This window comes from Mya arenaria, chromosome 12, assembly GCF_026914265.1.
Source record: "Mya arenaria isolate MELC-2E11 chromosome 12, ASM2691426v1".
NCBI classification, from domain to species: domain Eukaryota; kingdom Metazoa; phylum Mollusca; class Bivalvia; order Myida; family Myidae; genus Mya; species Mya arenaria.
Genome location: NC_069133.1, coordinates 35,394,524 through 35,419,698, shown reverse-complemented (window position 1 = coordinate 35,419,698; position 25,175 = coordinate 35,394,524). Strand labels below are relative to the sequence as shown.

General features: G+C 33.8%; 1 protein-coding gene across 16 annotated transcripts in view; it reads left to right on the top strand.

Annotated features, from left to right (window-relative positions):
• LOC128210286 (alpha-adducin-like) overlaps nt 1–23,849 on the top strand; it is a 71,193-nt gene extending 47,344 nt beyond the window's left edge. For 5 of the 16 annotated variants that reach the window (XM_052914527.1, XM_052914529.1, XM_052914530.1 and 2 more), the window contains 14 exons: nt 685–830; nt 1,822–1,951; nt 3,804–3,926; nt 4,638–4,730; nt 6,688–6,711; nt 7,830–7,922; nt 8,456–8,570; nt 9,408–9,524; nt 10,551–10,580; nt 13,887–14,003; nt 17,433–17,525; nt 17,943–18,011; nt 19,464–19,585; nt 20,004–23,849. In XM_052914527.1, coding sequence (XP_052770487.1) covers nt 685–830; nt 1,822–1,951; nt 3,804–3,926; nt 4,638–4,730; nt 6,688–6,711; nt 7,830–7,922; nt 8,456–8,570; nt 9,408–9,524; nt 10,551–10,580; nt 13,887–14,003; nt 17,433–17,525; nt 17,943–18,011; nt 19,464–19,585; nt 20,004–20,123 — 1,392 coding nt within the window. In that variant the 3' untranslated portion in view covers nt 20,124–23,849. The remainder of the gene's footprint in view (nt 1–684; nt 831–1,821; nt 1,952–3,803; nt 3,927–4,637; nt 4,731–6,687; nt 6,712–7,829; nt 7,923–8,455; nt 8,571–9,407; nt 9,525–10,550; nt 10,581–13,886; nt 14,004–17,432; nt 17,526–17,942; nt 18,012–19,463; nt 19,586–20,003) is intronic. The other 11 variants (XM_052914531.1, XM_052914532.1, XM_052914534.1 and 8 more) reach the window with 11 other exon arrangements.
• Nucleotides 23,850–25,175: the final 1,326 nt, after the last annotated feature.

Here is a 25,175-nt window from a genome sequence, read left to right as displayed (position 1 = left end):
ACAGAAATGCTGTTGTCCTAACTGAACAAGCATGTTTCTGCTCTATCAAATTAGTGCAAAAAATAATATATTCTACCAGCCTGTTTTTTTCCCCATGAATATATAGCATACTAGCATCAAGACAAATGAGTTCAGATAAGCTGCTATTTATCGGGAAAATATTAAGGGGGGGGGGGGGGGAGTTGGTATTGTAAATCAAACAAGCAGCTGAAAAACAGGATTTGTCTGCAGATTTCCACAGATCCAATGGCTCCAGAGGTTGTTATTTAGTTTAATGTTTGAGATTCCAAATTTGAAGTCGGGAGAGCCCTCAAAAAGGGATAGGGTGCTTCACTCCCTTTGATCCCCATTGGTGGCCTTAGTGCTAAATAAACCCATCACTGAAATGATATAAGTCCTACAGGACTATTCAATTTAAACATATATACCCCCGGGGTAAGGCACTTTTAAAGTATACCCTTCCCCAACAGAATCAAATTTACCCTTAGGGTCAAAATTAGCAAAAAAAAGACACCCACCCATTTACTATTTAAATAATTGTCTTCCCCCCGTGGGTTACGATTTACTGGTATAGCCCTCAGCAGCCAGGTCAATCATGTCTTTGTGAAACTGTGAAATGTAAGTATACCTACCTTAATAATAGAACAGTTATAAAACAGAATACCAATATTTTTCTGTCTGCAGGGTTACAGAACAGGTTACTCGTACAAGCAGCCCAACATTAGACGTGATGTGAGACGAGACAAGTCCAATGCGGAGGTGGAAGTGCCTCCCTCCTCTAGTTCCTTTACCTATGTCTTCGATGGTGACGTTGAACACTCCAAATACATGTAAGAGTGAATGTTTATATATATATATATATCTTTTCAAGCATAAATATGTAATTGAATTATGTCTTGTTTGTGATTGTAAAATACTATTAAACAGGAGGAGAATTGTCCATTAATTTCCATTTTATTGTTAACAGTAAAATGCTGATAATCTTAGATCCTTTTATTCATCACATTATGTTTGCCAGTTAAATAATGTAATAAACTTTGTCTGTATGACATCGCCCCAATTAAAGAATCATTAAAGAACCCGTTGAATTGGTTTATTTTTACTATTAGATGAATAAAATATTCTGGCAGCTATAAAGAGTCAAAAGCATTGACATACAATTGGCAAAACAATGCCAATGACAAATAGCCCTCTTGTTTATGTGAATATACACCAGCGTTTTGTAACAAACATCCAGTTTTTTATAGGTTACGGATCAAGGCGGCTATAGACAGACCGTCAGCTGAAAAACCTGCATGTTATATTGAAATACACTAATATGTCAAAAGAAATTCAAGAATGCAAATTCGTGATAAAATGCCAGAATGTTTATTCATTTACAGGTCGCCAGTCAGTGTTATGAAGGAACGCCAGAAGTGACAACATTAAGTCAGCTTGCTGATTTTACCTATTATTTAAGTAAAATTATGCTTCATATGTCCCTATCAAACTTTGGAAAGTCAGAAGCAACCACGAAAAGTTGGGTGGCTGAATTCCCCAAACATTTACATCAATGCACACAAATGATTCATGACAAATTTTCATTGTTTTACAGGTCTGCAATCAACACTGCAGGAATCAACAGCATAAAGTCATCTGGCTGATTTCTCTGCACATTTATGTGATGCATAACCAACTTATCTGTAATAGAAGTCCCCAATGAAGGCTTTGAAGGAATGGTAGTAAAAAGAAACACAAAGTTGGCTGGCTTAATTCCAAGAACTTTTTCTGGGTATATATATGTATGGCAATGTTTTATACCAAATGTCCTTTATTTAACAGGTCCCCAATCAAGGCTGCCATGGAACGTCAGAAGCAGCAACACAAAGTTGGCTGGCTGAATTCCCCGAATGTTTACGTGAAAAAGGAGGAGGAGGAGACTGGCACACAAAACCCCAAGAAATACACCAAGGTATTATTATGGCATAATTTTATGCTATATACAAATCTCCAAAAGGAGGGCAATCTCCAACAATGGCAACGTGTTTCGACCCCATGTTGTATTTCGCTTTTATTCAACCATCATCATCATATGACTTTATTACGTCATAATTACTTCATGATGTAACAACTTTGACGTTTCAATTTGAACAAAAAAAGTTGAGGTTGTACCATTGCCTGGGTGTGAATCATGTGATCAGCGTCACGGCTATGTGCAATAAACTTGAAACTTGGCCATTACTTAAAAACTATTCTAGTACACTTGTTGCCAGAGACAAAATGCACATGTAAAGGAAGGCCCTGTATATTTAGCTTAAATAACCTTTGTGTTATGCCATTTGTTGAAGTGAGAAAAAGACTAACAATAATAGGTGAGCGTTGGCTTTTGGCCTTGCCCTTTTTGCGGTGCCCTTGCCCAGTGTGTCACAGTTTTTCACACTTAATGCTGAGGTTTAACCGCGATGGAGATTAGGATGGTTAATTTTGTACTGTCAGGCTTATGTGATTAGATAGGCTTCCTTAAAACTGATGTAGTCAATACAAAATATAGATATTTATACACTACATGATCTTGTCCAAGCCAAGTCATTTTCAGTAATTTTTCTGTGATTAAAAACATATATAGATACTAATTTCTATAAGGTGGTTATGAAGAAATGACTTATTGTCATAGCCTTGGCCTTAAATTATTAAAAAACAAAAACAAATGAGACTTGGTCGACATGTTGCGAGTGACAATACACGCATGTATAGCAAGGTGCATAACTCAGACTAAAACTATTGCTTAGTTATCCTCTGATCAGATGAGCATTGTCGTTTGCTCCACGACAGTCTTGTTTGTGCTCTCAGGGCTCAATAATGTGGTAAAGTTATTCCAGGTACAGAGAAATTATTCATCTCAAAAACTAGTAAAAAATGTTTCAATTACTTGTGTTAAATTTGCAGATGATGGGTGCGAAGGTAACTATTGAATCACAGTTGGTTAGGCTAATATTGGTTGAGTTGGTTTGAATGTTTTAATACACTTGAAATAACCTTTAAAGTTAAAAATGTTTTGTTTAACATATCAGCAAAATACATGCTGGTTCAAAGCACAAATGTTTATTCCTCTGAAATGTTGGATGTTTATCATATTCTCCATGTTCAAAGGAAGTCAAATTCAATGTTTATTTCCAATGTTGATGTTATGAGTAATAATGTATACATCACGCTCTATCATGAATGACGCAATGCCATTGGTCCAGGACTGGTCACACAGTGACCCCATATTTTTCCTATAACAGGGTCAATGTAAACAGGTTGTTGACATGATATATGCTTAAAGGGTGAAGTAGGTGACCAGATATATTGGCCAAAAGTAGAGAACTGAAGGAATTCTGAATGACTTTACATTTATAAACAGAATATTACATTGAGAAGTTTGTGTTTTGTTATACATGTAGATGCTAGTAGTAGTGATGTTCATTTTTTATTCCTGTTTAAATGATTTAAAACAAACCATGTGAAAATGGACCAACATGGTGTCAAATCAATTTTATGTGGATACATTAAAGCCACATTGTTCAAATTATGATTAAATAAGTGCTGTTCAGATATATATATTTGAAGTAGAATGAATGATTACATGGTTTCGTAAATAACAACATTTTGTTAAAAAAAACTGAAAGCTTGTTGAAAAATGCTATGATTCTTAGAATTTAGTTTTACCTCAATACCATCATAACCGAAGCACTTATGTGCAAAAAAGTGAAAAGCTTTTAGGAGTAGTGTGTAACCTTTTCAATCCTCTAAGAGTTGTGTGTAACCGTATCATATTTTTGTAGTGGGTGAAGGACGAAGTGGAGGATGGTTCGCCCAAAAGAAGCACAGCCATAAAGGTAGATCACCCAAACCAGTTTGCCCCCCAAGGATCCGACCCCAGGGAGTTCAAACAGAAACAGAAAATGGTGAGTGAAAATATATTGGGGGCGATGATTGGACTCTGAATCTAGGGGTCACTAACATTAAAGTTAAAGACTCAGACTCAGAAAAGCAATTTTTTTTGATCTGTTGTTAAAATGTTATTACAGGAGCAAAGATTTTAAAATTGAGGTATCTGTCTAAAAAAAGAGTTTTACAACCAGGCTCACATCTTTAGTAAAATTTTTCACATTGTAGATATTTTGAAATATTTAAGAATTCTTTTTTCTGAGTCTGAAACTCATACCCAAGACCTTAGTGAATATGGCCCCTGGTCTCAATACAGTGAAAATATGTATGTAATTTTTAGTTGGAGAACAGTATTCATATCTTGTATATATATATTTGAAGAGAGTGAGAAATAATTTATAATTTTTGGTTGTTTCAGAATCTAATTTTTATTTGTATTTTATGCAAAAATTATTTTATATATCAATTAGGATGTATAACTTTTTGCCCAATGTTTGACTTTGTTAATGGTTAATTCTTGTTAACACCCAAGTAATGTGAATACATTCTTAACCACATATATAATATAGCTGATTTCAAAATGTACCGGTGGTGATACTTCATAACTAACTCTTCAGTGCTCAGGCCACTTGTTAATCATTGCAGCATAAGATAAATCTTACCTTTATTATTTAAGATGTAAAACATTTTTGTGAGCATAAATTGATTACAATTTGATCTATTTTTAGATTCGCAAAGACTATTATGAAGAGAGGGTTTCAGCAGGTCCATCGTCTAAATACCTGGAAGGACTCAGTTGGGAGGAGGCTGAAAAACTCAAGGTACATAACTCTTGATGCATTGAAAATTCTTGTCTTGTCAGAATTGCAATATTGCTAACCAGGTCAAGTGCTAGAGATTGATAGACATTTTTTTTTAATTTTCTTTGTTCCTGAAACTAGAAGATTTAGTTTCTATGGTTTGAATTTATTTCCAACAAAATTACTGAATATGAGCATTAGGAGTATTTACAGTATCGGATATACAAATATGCAAATTATATTGTTTGAAAGGGTGTGCAGAAAAAGAAACAGAAAAAAATACTGATTTTTTTTTATTAAAAATGGCTTTGCCTTCCAAGATTGCATAATATGTCCTTTATGTTCAATTTCAATGAAAATGAGAGCAAATACACAAACTCTAATAAATTTTTTTACGATGTACTATCTGCCATTAATTTGAGATCAGCACACAAACACCTTTCAAATAATACCAAAATTGTATGGGGTAACCAGACATTGAAATTTTACATTGAGGTTAATGGAGGTATCCTAGAATTAAGCTTATTTGTTGGAATGGTTTCTTATTTACTTACAGAGCAATGCCTGGAATCAATGTTACTATTCTGTACAATGATATTGATTGTGTTTACCATTGTTTTCGATTTTGTGTTATATGTTGTTTTTATTTAATATATTGTGTGAAAGGATGCCTAGATAAGATATAACATTGTTGCGATTTAGAATTTAGAAAAATATGAATTTACCTGATTGTTTTATGAATGTTTTAGCAGAATGGATATTTGGTAAAAACAGAAATAGAATCCTTTCACAGTTACTAAACGTAGCTTCAAACATTAAGCACCTGTTTTCCATTGCCATGTTGTGATTTTAGCGCGCATGGCCTCTTATTACTGTCCCCCCTCGTTTATGCAGACATTTTCCAGTTGACCCTTTGTCCATTTATTGATAAGCATTTTTATAAGAAAAAACGACTTATATTAATATGTTTTTCTTTTTGTATTCAAGAAATTTGAGGTTTGTAAACTCTAGCACTTAATTGGCTAGTATTACCATTTAGCAATTATGAATAGGTATAAAGCTATGCAAGAGCACTAGTTTTAACAAAAACATATATAAAGGATAATTGTCTGTTTCCGAGTTATATCGCAATATTTTTTACCGAGTGAGTACCAGCTATATTTAAGGTGTGGCACAGCCATGAGTGAATGTTTTCTTTTGGTGTTCAAGAGGTGAAATATATTGTGATTTGACACTTAAACAAATAATTTTTCAGTTTATTATATGCCTTTAGAGGATAAATTGTGTTTCTGAGGTTTATGCTCGCTGAGGTTTGATTTGGAAGTGCATAGAAGGCTGAAGTTTCAAAACATTGAAAAATATTTAATTGTTATTTCACTTCTTGAAACAGTGAAATATCATTTTTATTTCACTGATGAATCTTTATAAATCTCTGTACAGCATATAATAAAATATTATATCAAATTGGGAATTCTCTGATGCTTCAGTCAATACACATGTTCACCACATATTAATACTGCCAATGGTACTTTGAAGCAAATTGTAATCAAGAAAAGGCTTGTGGTTTTCTTTTGGCATGAATAGGATTTAGATGAAATAGGAACTTAGTATGTAACACTTATTGATTCATTTCTTGAGGTAGGTTTCAAAAGTTGAAGCTATCTTAGTTGGCGTGTTTGTTTGAAGAGGAAAGAAAACAGAATAAGCATTTTCATTTCTTTAAGACCATTAAAACAAGTCTGCAGTCACATTACATTGGGATTCCAATGTAGAAGTTCTATTTGTAAATATCCCATATTGTACAACACAACATCATGAGCTTCATTTTCGAGTTTTTATCTCAAGGTTCATTTCAAAAGTTATTTATCTCGAGCTTCATTGCCAATGTAGCCTTTTTGTTTTGCCTGTGTTTTTGTGGGCACACGTAGCGAGATATTGTCCTGTACTGTAGCTGTGTTATTTTTGTGCCACTTTTCAGCAAATGGAACAGAGCGGTGGTCATGTAAGTTGCCCATTCATTTATCATCTTACCATTCCATTGTATAAATGAACTCTTACTGAAGCCCTCGGTTATTGGCAACCGCCTTGCACCTACGATGATTGCAATATTGGACTGTAAAATTTTAATGATTTTTTTTAAAGAACTGTTACAACATATTTAATCTGCTTGAAGATGAAGAATTTTGTAACAGTTCTCTTAAAAACAAAAGAAAAAAAATGTGTCATGTCTGGTATATCATAATAAACTGCAATAATTGATAAAATTATGTACACAATTTTCCTGAAATATAAACAATAATATTTGATGATAAATTGCTGATTTGTAATAAGTTAACCAACATTCCATTCTATTTAAAAAAAAAAAATGGGATAATTTATGTGATATTTTATGTAATAATTTATGTGATATTTTATGTAAAAATTTATGTGATATTTGACACAGTGGCTTCAGTAAGGGTTTCCATGGTTACCATCTCATCCAACTGTCCAGAACACTTTTCCGTAATGTGCATTCAATGCGTATAATCATTGCTTATGCTCGCTAACAAAATTTGTTATGACTTTCTGTCAAACTATGATGTGATGAAGTAAGTATTCTCTCATAAACATTTGTATTCCAATTGTATGGTATTGATATAGGTAAACTGAAAGAAAAGGGTAGACATTCTGTGAAAATAATGCAAAAAAAATTAAAAAAATAAAGAAATCATAGTTATTATTATGTTTAATGCAAGATATTAATGAATTAAGATTTGATATTTTACTTGATTAAGTTAAAATCATTGAACTTTTTCCATCTACTGTAAAAAACATAAAGTAATATGCTGATAATTGCATACAACATTATATTGATGAAAATAGTACGCAGCTGATGTATTTTGAAGGTATATGGACATAGTAAAGCCATTATTTGCTTATATCCATTCAATAAATTAAAAAAATCTTGCCCAGAGTTTTCAATTTTATTGTTTGATCTCTACACAAATTTTAAAATTCTTTTACTATGAAGAAAAACTTTTTTTCCCAATGAAGTTAAGTCTGAGTATACATGTACCATTTAAATATTATATGTTTATAATTGGCCCCTCTTTTCAGTGAATTGTGATCTATGTGTTGCAGGATGGTTCCCTTAGTGCCACAGGAGACAGTGTGATTGTTATAGGAGCAGCCTCCAAGGGCATCATCCAGAGAGACCAGCAGCACAATGTACAGGTAGGTGTGGGGGTATTTCCCCAGGTTTGTGACAGTTTATAGCAGCTTGTTTGTTGTTTTCTAGCCTTGGTGACACAAGCAACTTTAACCATCATTTGCTATACCTGAAAAAATAATTTAAGCTTCATAAAATTATAATTTTTGAAACTTCTACATATTACCAATGTAAAAATGCACATTTGTATCAAGACCGATAACTGTGGCTTTAATAAAAGTTGAGTAATGCCCCTTTATTTGTCTGAAAAAACAAACACCAACAACAAACAAGAACAATGACAGATGAGGGTTGGCATTGGGGTGCTCTTGTTTAACCTTCAGGCCTATTCTGAAAATGTTCTGAAATGATAAGAAGCTTGAAACATTCATTTGTACTTTGATTTGTTGTTTTGTTTTCGAAAAATGGCTATAGAATAAACATGTCATTAAACCATGAAAACCCAGATAAATGGTTGTGATTGAATTCTTGCATAGAACGTTTTGTTGTGGATAATAAATTCATAAAATATCATGCATACAATTACTTTTATCTATAGGTGTACAAGTCCCAGTACGCTGCAAACCCATTTGAGCAGATGTCAGAGGAGGAGATAGAACGCTACAAGTGGGAGGTGGAACATAGGGGACAGGGTGAACTCCCGCCTGTACAGGGTAACAGTTGTATTATTATATTCTTTATTGATATTTATATAAATTGTAACTATCTTTCTTCTTGATGGATTAGTTTATGGGACACAAAGGGTATATGATAGGAGATAGAACCTTACGATTGGAATGTTGAATATTAGGGGTAGGGCAAACTCCCGCCTGTGTAGGGTAACAGTTCTATTATTATATTAGATCAAGATTTATTTACAAATATGTCTCACTTATTTGAAGAATGGTATGAACACAGAGTACATGTTATGAAATAGGACTCTTATGATTGGCAGGTTGAACATTGGGGGCAGGGTGAACTCCCCCCTGTACAGGGTAACAGTTGTATTATTATATTTGATTGATTTATATACAGTCAAACCCCATTGGCTCGAACTCCTAGCGACCGGCGAAAATACCTTGAGCCTTGGAAAATTCGAACCAAGCGGGAATTCTTACCTTCAGTATAATAAAATGAGTCCTTAACATCCAGTTCAAGCCAACGAGGAATTCGAGCCAAACAAGTTTGAGCCAACAGAGTTTGACTGTACATATATCTCTCTTCTATTGGAAGAATGGTGTATGGGACACAAAGGGTATATATGTTAGGAGATTAAACCTTCTGATTGGGAGGTGGATCATTTGGAACCAATGCAAACTCCCACTTCAGGCTTATTTTGTTTCGTGATAATGATAATGTCATTAAATTAACTTTAAGTGATGATTCGTTACATTTGTTATGCAACACAGGAACCAAATATCTCTCTATGGGACTTAGTGAAAATATGAAAAACATCAGTGAAAATACCTCATTTCAGTAAAAACAAATAAGAATGTTCTATTTTCCTACAGAGGAGAATCTAGAGCCAGGCCCTGATGGTAAACTGATCTCCACAGAAGAGAGGCTTCAACAGGTCCAGCAACTAAGGGCAGATGACTCCCAGCCTGCAGTGGATGTCAGTGAGGACGGTGAGTAGTAATCTTCCTTGTTACTATATATAAAATCAGGCCATTGTTAGTATATTTAGAACTATGAAAGAGGACTCTGAGCCCATGCCCTCTTGGGAGGTAAGTTAGTGACTTCCCATGTTACTAAATATAGAATTTTGTCGCACTTTGAATGGGCAATTTGCAAGAGATTAAACCAATCAGATGTGAGTATACAGTGGATGTAAGCTAGATGGTTGGATGACTTTAGAAGCATGATCAATGATAGTAAAAGTTGCTTCAAGTCATGTTGACCCTGGACTAAACTTAAAGCATGTCCCCAGCACTTGACTAAGTTAAGCAATAAGATATAGATGGAAGTCCAAAAGGTTTGGTTTAACCATAAGATGTAATCCCCAATATTGTCAGTAGATTATACTGTCAAGCATGCACTGATGAGGGTCTTGTGAACAGTTTTTGCACATGTGATGTTGTAAGATGGACTTTTTATGGTTAAGCTCGAACTTGATTGAAGGTCATTATAATTATCCTGCACATTGATGTTGTAAAAGTTGATATGCAGGCTGCATTGTACTAATTTTTTCATTTTCATTCATTAAGTTCCATCATAACATTATACTCATTCTGAGAGCTTGTAAGTGTAGTTTTGGTGGACAGACTTGAACACTGCTTATAACACTCAGCTTTATCACAATTCTGCGCCATACTTTAAAAGGATGAATTGTTGCCTTTGGTTCATTTGGAAAAATATTACATTTAGAATGAGATATCATGATAAAAAACATAAACAGAATATAACAAAGATGTATGAGTAAAATATTGCTTCGTAGCGTAAAAAATGTGTTCACTCATTTGTGTCCTTTTCATAATGTCTAAAAATTCATTTTCTATCTTTATGAAGAAAAGAAATCAGTAAAATTTTACAGTTATGGAACTAGAAACACATAAAAACAAAGGCAACAGATCAGACATCTATCAATCTGCATATTTCCATGTGTATTTGCCTTCGATGTTGTGTTAACAAGAACTGCATACTGTGACTTTCAGGCCGTGGGGATGGATATAGAGTTAACGCAAGTGAGTCTCATTTTCATCTGCACGTTTTAACATATCTCATACATGTACATTGTATCACACATAAACACACATGTATCTTGTTTACGTTTTATTGTTTGCTCGTCTTTTTTTCGAAGAAACATAAGTCGAGATATTGTCATAGCCTTGTCAGCGTCATTGTCAGCGATGTCGTGCAAAAACTCGACTCAAAAACCATTTATGATATTCATCTGAAACATAGTACTCCTGTTGCGAAAGAGAATTTGCAAGTCCCACAAGTCTGGCTTTAATAAATGTTCAGTTATGCGCTTTGTAGGACTGAATGAAGAAGAAAGAAACACACAGAAAAAACAGACTGGTTGGTGTTTGCTCCTTTGAGCTATCATTTGGTTTTAGTGTGATTAGTTTATCCTGTATTTGTGGAAAAAAACATTGTTAGGCCAGAGTTTTTATATCTTTAGATTTACGGGAGCGCCGTACCTAAATATTGCAAAACCCAAATAAAAATAAAATTCATTTTCGTAGTTTTATTTTTATTTTTTCCGACGAACGTTGCTCCAATGTTAAGAAGAAAATAAAATTAGTGTTCTATAACCCATATCCCAGAACCAACTGGTGTACCAATTGTCATTAATTATAGGTCTTTTTACTGCACAAACCACGTAAACCAGTCGGAAATACGCTGGGAAACAGAACAGGTACCCGTTACCATAACAACGTCCTGTCAAAAGTGAAAGTAGTTTTTGTCATACCCCTTATTTCTCGCAATTTCTGCAGCTATATAGAAATGTTTTACTACAAAAACGTTCCGATGTTTATTTTTCATTATTTAAATCAAACCGTGGAGAACTTTAAGCGTGTTTATTGTGAAATTTTTTTATAGATTCAGTATGTTGTTGGCGTTTCGTGGAATGATTGCGAAACTTCCGGTCAAAATAAGGAGACAGAAATTCTTGGGTTGTTTTGTCTATTAAAAGTCGTTGGCGCACGTTGTATATTAACAAGGATGAATTGGATTACAGTGCAAAAATGTATAGCTTCTGACAAACACAAACTGCAAAATGATATCGTGTTCATCATAGTCAAAATGGATATTTTTTTCTGAATTTGACTCTGGGGAGCATTGAACACACTACTTCACGATCACATATTTGAAGAGAAAAACACAAGGTATCGTGATATTCGTAGTTGTTAATTAGTTTAATAATGAATTAGAATTTAAATCGTTAAAGAATACTGAAAATGATGTAATAATAACATAGTGTGTGTTTCCGATAAAACAGAAAAAATCTGAACATAAGATATCTGGCAGTCAGTGCAAGAAGTCAAACTTATCCGTTGCTTATTGCCAACGGGCATAGCTGGAATTAGGATATTTATCAGGACTGCTTCTAAAATCAGTTCTTAGACCTGGTTTTTTGAAACATATAACACTTGTCAAATTTATCATAATGCTCCCAAATTTTCTTTGGTGAAGTACATAAATGTAGATTTTGACTGTCTGTGTATCCGTAGGCCCTGTCAAACTTTGAAGTGAAGAGGAATTTCCATCAGGGCGTCAACTTTTTTTGGTTATTTTTTCTATATCAAAACCACATCACGGTAAATTGTCACGGTACTATTTCGTTAAAAACACATTTGACCTCCTTATTATACCGTGTCTGAAACTTTGTTCAATGTTTGATTACTTCACAATGGAAAGGTTATGCTTATACTGTGGGCAAAAGGTTAGAAATGGCCATTTAAACTTCTTTATTACACTGACATGTTTCATAAAATCCATGGGTTGATAATATAAGCACCTCATATGCATAGATGCATTCGAACAAATATATACAATTAATTTTAATGAGCACTTGAACTCAACAGTGTTGAGGTCAATATTTTCAGTCATTAAAAGGATCTTATAATTATGCTTTTGAAACTTTATGGTGATCTATCACCCTTTTTTCAGCCTATGAAATAGCTGACACAAGTATGGTGTGTTTTGTCTTCATGATATAAGAAGATTTAAAAAATAAAAAAAATCGGAGAAAAATCCGTTTTATTTTTATTTATTTCTCCTTCATGACATTTTATGCATTTTATTTTTATTTTTATTTCCTCCTCCTTACCCAACTTTTTGAAAAATCTCCCGTAAATCTAAAGATAAAAAAACTCTGGCCTTAACTTTAATAAATTACTACAATGGATAGCTTATGTCATCATTTTTTTCGATCAAAACGAAAAAGAAAAATGTGATATGACATGATAGACTAATCATATATTGTAGAACGGTGTCAGTGTTTTGTCCTGTTTCTGTGTAGTCCTGTCTATGTGTGTATTTGGGTCATTGAATTGGAATGTTTGAATGAAACCTTTTAGAAACAGATTTAGAACGTGGTCTCGGTATAGTTATACATTTTGGGTGTTGTTAGAATAAAAAAATTTTGGTGTTGTATTTTTTTTTTCTGAAATGGGCAAATGAAAATAATAACAAAAAAACCCACAAATTATGATACAATTCATTTCATAAACCTTCAAGCTAAAATACTGATAGACAAAAAAATCAATAAAATTATGAAACATGGAATGTACTGGCCACCATCATGGTATCTATAAATGTTGCTATCAGAAACATTTGCATCATAATCATTCATTTTTCATCACCATATCCATTTCTAACAATCAACATATTGATCAAAACAGGGATCAAGCTAGAAAAAAATCAATTTTGGGCAGTAAGGCGACAATAAATTAATTGCTAGGTTTGCAGCCACGTCCACCCCTCTTTTTCCCTTCACCTCTTAATTTTTTTTTACTCAAATAAAAATATTTTACTGGACTCTCTATTTGCTTGTAAATAGGTCTTGTACTGTCGGGGAATGGCGTTTATTCATACTCATATCGATCTTAACATTCACCTGAAAAAAGAGAACTGTAACGCCATCATGGTGTTCTTGGTGAACCTAGAAACACATGTATATGGTCTCTTATGCAATAAGAAAGGGCATGAACCCATATGCAACAGTCATCTAAGAAATATAGAAGATAACACGTCATACAGCTCCCCCATTTAAAAAAAAAAAAATGGACGTAAATCTCACAATTAATTTATAATGGCCTATAATCTGGAATCTACTTTTTTATCCAATGAAAATAATTTCTTTTGGGTAAAAAGTATTCCTGAAAATGTTCATGATCTGGCTTGATCCTTTAAATAAGTATGATTAATAATTATGCTGCAAAAGAATCAATATAATATTAGTTTTAGTCACATAAATACATATATAATCACATCTGTATTCAAAAGCATGGAGTTAATAATGGTTATGTTGCATGAAATAGCCCCCGTTGAACCGATAGTGATAACCGAAACCCAAACCCCAGTTGCATCTAGCCGAGAGGCAACTGGCAGCATCTCCTCTTCGTCGTCGGTGCCTGCGAGTCCGGGCGGAGCAGCTGGTAGGTAGCCTGCGTAAGAAAACCATGTAACCCAGAGAGAATCTTTCATACACTTCACACGTTTTACACTTAACTATTCTAATATATGTAAATGTTTTATTCAATGGCATAGCACTGCTTCAAACCCTTTTTTGCCATTACACAAAAAGTAGACTGCAATATTCGGTGTAAATATTATGAATATTACAATTCTTGTAGGGACTCGCTCACAGACTTTATGTTGGCAACATATGTTTTTTTAAACGTTGAAATTGATTTTTTATTATATATTTTAATGAACAAACGCAAGTGGCTGATACATATTGAACAGATATAATATGTAAATACCAAACCTAAAATATTTCAAATTTCATCAGGGTTACAAATGTGTGATTATAGCTCAAATGTGAACTTTATAAGATGTTACATCATTTAAACAGCGGTTTTATTCACATTTTACATGATTTATAATTTTTTCAATGTCAACGTGAATGAGTCCCATAAAGCAAGCGCGGCTTAGTACTTTCATGGCTTAAACTGTTTATGTCTTAGACACTGAGACTTCCCTCTTGGATGGATTTATATGATGCTAATCTTAAAATAAAGGTGTTACTTATTGCTGCCACCCTGTTTGCTGCATGACTTTGCATCTTGGTGCCTTGATTTGAGTATGCTTTCAAATTATATTGCAGTAATCAAATATACATTTGTACTATAGAGAATGGTTTTAGTTTATTTAGGTGCAAAAATTAGGGAAAGCTTTTTTCCAATGTTCAGAGATAAACATTTGAACCCTTAGTTGGAGTGTACCTTTTGAGGGCTTTGTGCAAGAGTGATGTATCTCCTTTTCTTTTTTATGGACTAACAATCATCTTGCATCAACCCCTTATTTTTGCTTGCTATTTGCTTTATTGATTGTTTTATCTTTGAGTGACATCTTACTCAAAATGAATGCTTACCCTGACCCCTTTAATAGCATCATTTGTTTGCCATTTCCCCTAGTGTTGAGGAGAGTTAAGCGCAACTCTGCAGGTGCTCGGCCAAACAGACTTTCAAGGGAGACAAATGTGGATGATATTCTTGGAAGAGTAGAAATAAGAAAGTCAAGGGAGACTAATCTTGATGACATTATTGCTGAACAAAAATTAAGTGGGAGTGTTAGTATCGATGATTTAGTGCCCAGTCACCGAGCGTCTCAAGTTTCATTTGCCGATATGGTGGACTATATGCCCAGGACAGCTAGCTCTAGCTTTTCTTCTGGTTTGTAGTTGCCTCCCTTTGTGTGCTAGTGATCATCTGACTGTGTGGTGGATTTTCATTGGCTAATACTCTAGTTGTGACATTTTCTTAGCCAGCACTGTGTCTTTTCTGGTGTACTGCAGTAACATTTAACCAGCGAGTGATGTTGTTTTCCCTTTGCAGCAGTCTTCTTTTTTCAGAATAAAATCTTCAGGTAGTGATTAAAATGCTAGTTAATCTATTTCAGTACTAAATCTAATACAAATTAAGCCCAGCTCATGTTTTGCAGAGTGAAAGGAGACATAAAAGGCTGAATTTTTTGCATCGGAATAGCTAGAAAAAAGAAGATTTAAATTAGAAGTTAATTGCAGCCCTTATAATTATAAGAACACTCTGAGAACTGCACTGTGTCTTCTAATGTGAAATTGTCATTGAAATGACACTTATTTTACTGATGCACTTTAAACCTGCACTCTCACAGATTTACCGTTTTGACAACATTTTTATTTTTTGTCTTGAGCCAATTTTTGCATAGATAACTGCAAACCAGAGATAAGAATGCTGACAAAAGATCAGACTGCAGATTTTCATATTTCCGTTTGAAAATTAATGTCTTATGGCTAAAACTGTTACTAACAGTTTAAGAAAAATGCATAAAACATCATTTTAATCTCAAATATGAAAATCTGTGATTTGATTTTTTGTCAGCAGTCTTATATCACTGGTCTCCATGCATTTTCACATAAATTCCAAGACAAAAACTTGTCAACATGTTCAGTCTGTGAGAGTGCAGCTGCTCTAAGTTCAACTTAAAACTGACTATTTTCTCTATCTTTGCTGAATTTGCATAACACTTTAGTTGTAGTTTGCCTTAGAGTTTATGAATATGCACGTGGTAATTATATGTGGCACATATTTATTAATTAATCGGATGAAATTCAGTGCATTGTCGTAATAAATAGAAAACAAATAGTCTGGAATGTTTACATTTCATAAACAGATGAAAAATATAGTTAGAAATTTGTGACACATTTCAGTTTAGGATCTAACACGAGTTTCCATTTACTACATACATTTATGGAACAAATTGCCTGAAAGCGAGCCTTTGGTGAGCTATTAAACTTTAATAATGATCCAGCAAGGTTCATAAAGGTTTTGCATTAAATGGCAACAAATGTAAGATTCTTTTTATCACATGACAAATTTGTTGCCAAAAAATTTATTCATTTTTCGGTAAAAATTTTGATGCTAATCTACAAGGGGGAAATGATGTCAATGTGAAGTTATTTTTATAGTATAATGTAAGAAAATATTTAATGGTTGTTATAATAACAATAATAATAAAAATAATAATAATAATGGAAAAAAAGAGAATGTCATGCGATAAAAAAAAGTTAGTTTATTATTGACCGCTGTAAAAGAATTTGCATATTGATATTAAAAAGTTTGATGTTTAATATTCACAATGGTTATAAACTTATTGTTTTGTATTTCTGTGAATTTTGACCTTTGATATTTTCTAGTCTCTGACATAATTATGAAAACAACTGTAAAGAGTGTTTGTTGCATACAGTTATTATAAGAATGTTATTTGCTATAAATTTATTTAATTCATATTCAGTGATTATGTCATAGACAAGTATCCAGTGGCAGTTAATTTTACATGCCAAACACAGCTATTGGGAGGGTTTAAACCTCATGTACAGTTGAAATGTTTGATTTTTGCTCCGATGTTGGCATAAAAAATGGTAGGAAATGATGAAACCTTGACATGAATGACTTTGGAAACACTTTTAAAAGGGGTTTAGGCCCCGTTTTCTTGCTTTGAGCATAAATCCTAATATTCTTTAAAGACATGCAGTCAAACCCGGTTAGCTTGAACTGGCAGGAATTAGCAAAAACATTTTGAGCCTCAGGGAATTCGAGCCAAGCGGGAATGCTTACAGATAGTATAAGGTACAGATAGTATAAGTAGATCGGTACTTTACATCCAGTTCGAGTCATTGATGAAATTGAGCATAGCAAGTTTGAGCCATTACTGGGTTCGGCTGTATTACTAAAATAGAATATTGGTATTCTGAGTATTATTGGGTTGATGGTATTCTTTGCCCTGGGATGGCGTTTAATTTGGCATGTAAGATAGAACTGGCACAAACTCTTTACGCATGTTGTTCAGTGTTGTGCATGTTTGCGTATGTTTTGCATGAGCAGATCGACCCCCAAATTCCCCTGTGACCCCAACGACCCCTACGTCAAACTTCCAGCGATCAGAATCAGCTAGGTACCCCCCAAAAAGCCCTGAACGTAAGTCTTGAGGTGTAATATGATGTCTTAGAGATTAGGAACAGCTTATTAAAACTATCAAATTCTGAGATGAAAATCAACGAATAGTTACCTAAGCTAGGATTTGAAAAGTAGTACCATAGCTAACACAGGCCTTGTTAACATAGTTCAACAAATATTTGAAGAAAAAATAAAAATGCATTCAAACAGACTGAAGATGTTTTTATTATGCTTTCATGGTCTAACAAACAGCATTTTTTTTTTTTTTTTTTATTTACATTTTTTTCTCTTTCTTTCCGACGGTTGAAGTAAAAAATACGTAGTGTAGTGTGATGCCTTTATTTGCCTGTATTGTCTCACGTTTTTATTTGCTCTAATGCTTATGAGTAGAATGTTGTGTGATTGTTGTGTACTTTCTTTTTTATTCCTCACCTTTAGTTATTGATGAGCTGAAAGCAAAGAATTTTGATCGCTCTAAATCCGAACGTAAGGGAAAAAGCAAGAAAGGTAATCATGGTTCTTCAAGACTTTGGTAGTGGCTTCTTTCGAAGCTTTAAGTCATCCACAGTTGAATCATGTATTTACTGGTATTGTTGAATATGTCTTAATGATTTTTAGCTTGTCTGGTTTTTCGAAGAAAAGATCAGACGAAGTATGGTCATAGCCGTGGGGTCAATGTTGGTGTCATCGCTGTAGTGCAAAAACTTGTACCTTGGCCATAACTTAAAAAATATTCAAGAAAAACTTGGTACACCTGTTGCCCGAGACAATACATTAATGTTTAGCAAGGGATATAACTCTGACTTCAATAATTGTAGAGTCATGCCCCTTTTTGAAACAACAACACAATAGACGAGTGTTCGCTCTATGGCGCTCTTGTTTAAACATAGAATACCATTCAAGCCAGCGCTAGAGTAGTGGATACACAATGTTGTGTAAGCAGTAAGATAATAGTTTCAACCCTTGATAACGGCCAAACAGCCCCTAAATCAAGATTTAAGATTTTGTTTATTTCTAGTCATTTCCCTTTTGGAAGAAAGCCTTAAGATAAGTGCTGTTTTGAGTCGGCAAGACTTTTACCATACAAACTTAAAAGCGTAGTTGCATTCTTTGAGATAATAATTAAGTTTAAGATAATTGAGTTTTTGAAATGCATGGTCCTCAAACATATTGGTTGGAGCATCGTCAAATATGCATCGTGTTACCTACTTAGAAAGCATGATTTGCATGAACATTTATACCAGGTACACAGACTCTTACAACCTTTCAGGGTAATGTGATAATTAAAGTTCTCAAAAAACCAACGAAGAGATTAATGATTATCCCAACAATAAGTAAATTGAAACAAATTTTGTTTGTTTTGTTTTATTTTCAAGAATTTTGTATTTACAGCCTTTAAAGAGAATGATGCTGCATGAACCATTAGAAGTTGATAGAAATGTCCCTTTTAGGCTACAACTGCATTGTTTAGAGATGAATGAAAATGCCCCATTTTGTAAAGAATATTGGTTTAGAATTGAATGGAAACACACAAGAATTAAATGGTAATGCCAAATTTTGGTCAGAATTGAATGGAAATGCACCATTATGGTTGGATTTGAATTGAAATACCCCATTTTGGTCAGAATTGAATCAAAATGCCCCATCTTGGTCAGAATTAAACAGAAATTCTCCATTTTTGGTCAGAATTGAATGGAAATACCCGGTTTGTTAAGAAATGAATGAAATTACTCCATTTTGTTGCATTATCAACACGAGTCATGCATGCAAATGATGGTATATATAATAGAACATGTCACTTGATCAAGAGAATTTAAGATGCGGTCAGATATCTTTGGGCATTGACAGCACTTAGCTCCATCCATTGCCACCCAAAATATTTCCTATGGCCGCAATCTTCTCCTTACTACCTACAAACCCACGTTTATCCCACTCTATCACAACTATATATCATTACAGAGAAAGCTGTTAACGGTGACGACGAGCAGATGAGATCCCCAGCCAAGTCTGACACCCTTCGGTCCACGGACAGTGCCAGTGGTGGTGAAACTCTGGAGGAATCCGGGCGTAGCAGCAAGGAGGTTTGTAGCTCTTTTGTAGAAAAAATATGATATTGGTTATGTTGGTTAAGACTTGTATGGTTTGGTCCACCAACAGTGCTAGCGTTCAAGTGTAAAAGTAAGGAGGTTTTTCCCTTTTGTGGTTTGTAAGTGAACAACAATGTTTTAATGCTTTCTTTGGCCAAATCTGAATGACATCATCAGCAATGGGAAGACACTTGAGGAAATGAGACAAAGCATGAATTATTATTGAATACCTAAAGCTGATGAATTGAAATAAAATGGAGGACATAGACAGTATTATGTTCATTAATAAACTTTGATAAAACAAATGACAAAAACAGGTAAAATGGTTTCTAAGATGATGTAGAAAAACTAATGTTTAGATGCTTGTTATATTACTTCTTTATTTTAATTTTTATTATTTCCTCAATTTCAGGGGTCCCCAACAAAGGAACACCCATCCCCCACAAAGGAGAAGAAAAAGAAGAAGAAATTTAGAATGCCATCTTTCTCTAAAACTAAGAAAAATAAGGAAAGCAAAGAAAGTTCAATTTGAAACTGACTTACTTTTAGATTCAGCATAATGCAGACTTAAACATTAAAGTGATAGTTTATGTTTTACTTTTTATATTTTGTTACCTTGCATTTGATTGGATGGTTGCAAATGTCAAGGTGCGAAGCTATAGATACTGAACTGTCATTGGTCAATTCGAAATTCAAAAATTTGAAAAAAAAAGTAAATGTGCCATTACAGTTCGAAGGTGCAAATTAAATGTAAAAAGTCAACAATTTATTGGTCATTTGAATTACATCGTTAGAAAACTGTAGATATGTGACCAAGTCCATCTTTATATCAAGATGTTGTTACTGTACGTGTTCAAAACGGATACAATGTACCCAAGTTTATAGCAACGTTAACCTTGCTTTGAATGTAGCCAGTGGCATACTGGAGTTTGACATTTAATTTTTATTATAATTATCAGGATACTGGACCTGTGCATGCAATAGCTGCCTGTTAGGTTTTTATCTGTTTTTAATCCTGCTTGCCTAGTTGACATTCAGAGGTCATTCAATGGACAGCTATGGTCACATTCCAAGCAATAGCTTTTTGATGAAAAGTAAATGGATTGTTGGTACATTGTTTGTTGTTGAATGTGTCAGTTTTCGAAGTTCAAACAAGTGAATTGTGATTTTGAAAAAAAATATGAAGCATTTAGGGGGGCAATGTGATGGATAATTTGTTGATAAATAATGTTTGTCATGTGTCTTAATTAGTGAGTAAGTAGTGGATGGCTTCTTTAAAGAGAAAGCAATGCCACGGAATTGTTTCATGTTTGTTTTCCTAGTGTAAAAATCAGTGTGTCCTGAAACGGACTTATGAATTTCAAAAAGAAGTTCAATTTTCTTAAGGTGACAAAGTTTAAGGACTGCTTGGATTGGCCAGCTTCATTGAATGACCCCGAATGTCAATTTCATCGGACCATTACGTGTAAATTCATTGTCTTCATTTTCAATGTTTTTTTTGTTTTATTTTCTGCCCATTTGCTGCTCTTCCACTGATGATCATATTCCGCTTATCATGGCTTATATTCAAACACATTATTATAAATTAGTGGTTAGTGTTGTGTATTTGAAATATTTAAATTATTGTATCACTCTATTGCCATGGTTACTGGTATAATTGTTGTTATAGTTACATTTCATATCTCCATTGCAATAATACCATTCAGTGCAGAATAAGCATATTTTTTGGCATATATCAAGCAATGTACGGTATATGTATTTTCGATGGATGAATGTTCATTGGACAAAGAAGAATAAGAGGAATAAAAGAAAATTCAATGAAGGAATTTCTTTTTAGAATTTTGCATTTTACTTGTATATTTTATATCCAGACATATGGCTTCAGTGTTTTATGTAATATTATTGGGCTTAAGAAGGGGGCTTGTATGATGGATGTGATTCCATATAAAAATAGGAGTTAAGTCCGTCTGTCGCGCTTACAGCCCTCGCTATGTGTGTTTGTCCGTTTATTGAGTTTGACACATTTTCGTTGTGTGTTAAAAGGGGTATGTGCAAAAAATAATCGCATCTGCTAGGGAATTTGTTGCATTAAATGAACAATATTTCCTATTTTGTTTAATTTTGTTACAAAAATGGGCTTTGTAAAAATTTATGGTACCAATTTTTCTGAAAAATATTTCTTGGTTCTGGAGATTTCAAATTGTTAAAACATTTTTTTCTGTGTTTTAAACAAGAATCTTTTGCATTTATTGTTAAAAAAAGCAAATGCCTCCTTCTTTTTGAAAGCAATAATGCCAGAATCTTGGATTACGCCCAAAGGTTACGCCCACAGTCAGAATCTTTGATAATTTTTGTTTTGTATTTTTTCGTTTTTCAAAGATCTGTTTAAATGAGCAATTGTTTTGTTTGGATGCTCTAACGTCTACCTGAGTGTGGAATACATGTATATGATAGAAATTATGTTGAGATCGGAGCTTATTTGCGTTTTAAGCATACTAAGATGGTTTTGGACAGAATGCTTGTTTAAGAGTTTTTGCATAGTCATATTTTGGTTACCATATATGTTAATATCACATCGTATAGGTATTGTTATCTTAGTGTCTTAAAATTCTTTTTGAAAGGAAAATAAATTAATCATTAATTTTAACAAAATTGTGGCTTATCAGTACATGTATAAAATGACATATTTACACACCATTGGTGTAAACTTAAAATTGAAAAAATAATAAAAAAATCTTAATTTTATAAAACTTACATGTATAAACTAATGGATTTAAAAATTACCTGGTTAACTTGGCTTCAGCTTTTAGTGGGATACTTTGATGTTTTATACATTTAAAGTTTCTTTGCCATTATTTGATGTAATTGGAAGACTTAACTTTTTTGAGAGTGCCTCTGACAGTGTAATATAGCTTTTCATTTTATTACGGAATATATTCTCTGTGAATATTTAACACAGATTTTTATTCTGCATTTGTAAAAGTTTATTATTACAAACACAAATACACAATTTACTAAGGTAAATTTATTGTAAAAAAGCGGTAAAAAAAATGTTAGATGCATTTATGAAAGCTTATTATATTACAGAAAACATGTTTCACTGAAGGAAATATATTGTAAAATGCAAGGCATCATCATACTTTTAAAAGATGAAAATGTACAATTATGTCCCGATTTGTATTAATCTTGATTTATTCACTTATATATACACTTAGCCATAATTTGTAAATTATAATTGATAAAGATAACATGCTTTTGAAATATACTGCAGATTATTTATGATTTAAAGCAAAGTTAATATTGTATATTGTCATAATATTGCAATTATAATTATAACAAGTATGTGCATACATCGTATTGGCCCGATTGTTCGGAACTTTGTTTAAGTTAACAACATGATTAACGACATTTTTGTTAACTTTTAAAGGTGATGTGCTCATATTTAACAAGTAAAGCTAAACCGTTTTTGTCTCAACACTTGTTTAGAATCATTCTGTGGATCATAAGTGTATCTGTGAAGCTTCCAGAGCGTTACCAATTTGAAGTTAACAACAACGACGTTAACAACATTGTTAACTTGAAACAAAGTTATGAACAATTGGCACAAAGTGCAAATTATTATCGAGTCTCAATTTTAGTCATATTTGTAAACAATCGTGGCTTCATTGTATGTTCTATATGTATGTAGGTCTTGACCATGTATACCGTCAGTTAAAACTATGTCATGTTCATGTATAAAATTACGTCACATTATATGGTAAGTATATAAATTCTAATCATTATAGGACTTATTCAGAGCATAAGTAATCCTAGAGTTTCACTAGCTCAATAATTGTTATACACAAGTTAGGGGTTTAAAATAAATAAACTTATAGCCTAGCGGGTGAATATTTATTTCCTAAAAGAAAGGGTGTTTGATGTATTCTTTACAAAGATTTTCTGAAAGAAATAGATAAAAATTACTATTACAAAAAATATAATTACAAAAGTTTCTGATCGTTTTTCAATGAAAATAGTGCTAAAATTAATGTTTTCAAGCAGTATTGTTAAAAAATTGCTAAAGTAGTTCAATGTTTTGGTTGCCAGCTAGTCTAGAAATAATAACTGCCATCCACTTCAATACACGTTAAAAACAATGAATGTTGTACATTTTCTGTCTTAGTATACTCCATATTTTTTACGGCCATAAGTGTTTCTAAGCTTATAGTAAGCCTCTGTACATGCAGTGTCCAATAAAAATAAACAAACTCTCAACATACGTCGGTCTTTGTTGTTTATCATTAGCATCAGCATCCATATTCACTACTACACCTTAAGTGGGAGTTTGAGACACAGGCTCAAAGGGCCTTATTCACAGATACACCTTTAGTCTGAGTTGAAAACAAGGGCACAGAATCCCATTTACACTCATACACCTTGAGTCTCAATTTTGAGACGGAGACTTAAGAGCCCATATTCACTAGTACACCTTGAGTCTGATTTTAAGACACGGGCACAAGAGCCCATTTTCACTCATTCACCTTACGACTGAGTTTCAGACGCGGGCTCCGGAGCCCATATTCACTAATACACCTCGAGTCTGAGACGTGGGCTCTGGAGCCCATATTCACTACAACAACTTAAGTGTGAGTTTGAGACACGGGCTCGAAATCCCATTTACACTCATACACCTTGAGTCTCAATTTTGAGACGGGGGCTCAAAGGCCCATATTCACTAATGTACCTTGAGTCTGATTTTAAGACACGGGTACAGGAGCCCATTTTCACTCAAACACCTTGAGTCGTGAGTTTGGACGCGGTCTCCGGGGCCCATATTCACTAATACACCTAGAGTCTGGGTTTAAGACACGGGCACATGAGCCCATATTCATTAATACACCTGGTGTTTGAGACGCAGGCTCTGGAACCCATATATTCATTAATACACCTTGAGCTTGAGTTTGAGACGGGGGCACATGAACCCATATTCACTAATACACCTTGAGTCTGATTTTAAGACACGGGCACATGAGCACTTACTTATTCACTAATACACATTGAGTCTGATTTTAAGACGGGGGCTCTGGAGCCCATATTCACTAATACACCTGGAGTCTGAGATGCAGGCTCTGGAGACCATATTCACTAATACACCTTGAGCTTGAGTTTGAGACGCGGGCTCTGGAGCCCAGATTCACTAATACACCTTGAGTCTGAGCCCATTTACACTAATACATATTTATGCTTGAGTTTGAGACGCGGGCACCAGAGCCCATTTACATTCATATATTTTGAATCTGATTTTATGACACGGCACAGGAGCCCATTTTCGCTCTAACACCTAGTGTCTGAGTTTGAGACGCGAGCTCCGGAGCCCATATTAACTTATACACCTTGAGTCTGAGTTTGAGACCTGGGCTTTGGAGCCCATATTCACTAATACACCTTGAGTCTGAGTTTGAGACATGGGCTCTGGAGCCCATATTCACTAATACACCTTGAGTCTGAGTTTAATACATGGGCGCAGGAGCTCACTTTCACACAAACACCTTGAATCCCAGTTGAAGACGCAGATTCAGGGGCCCATATTCACTAATACATCTTA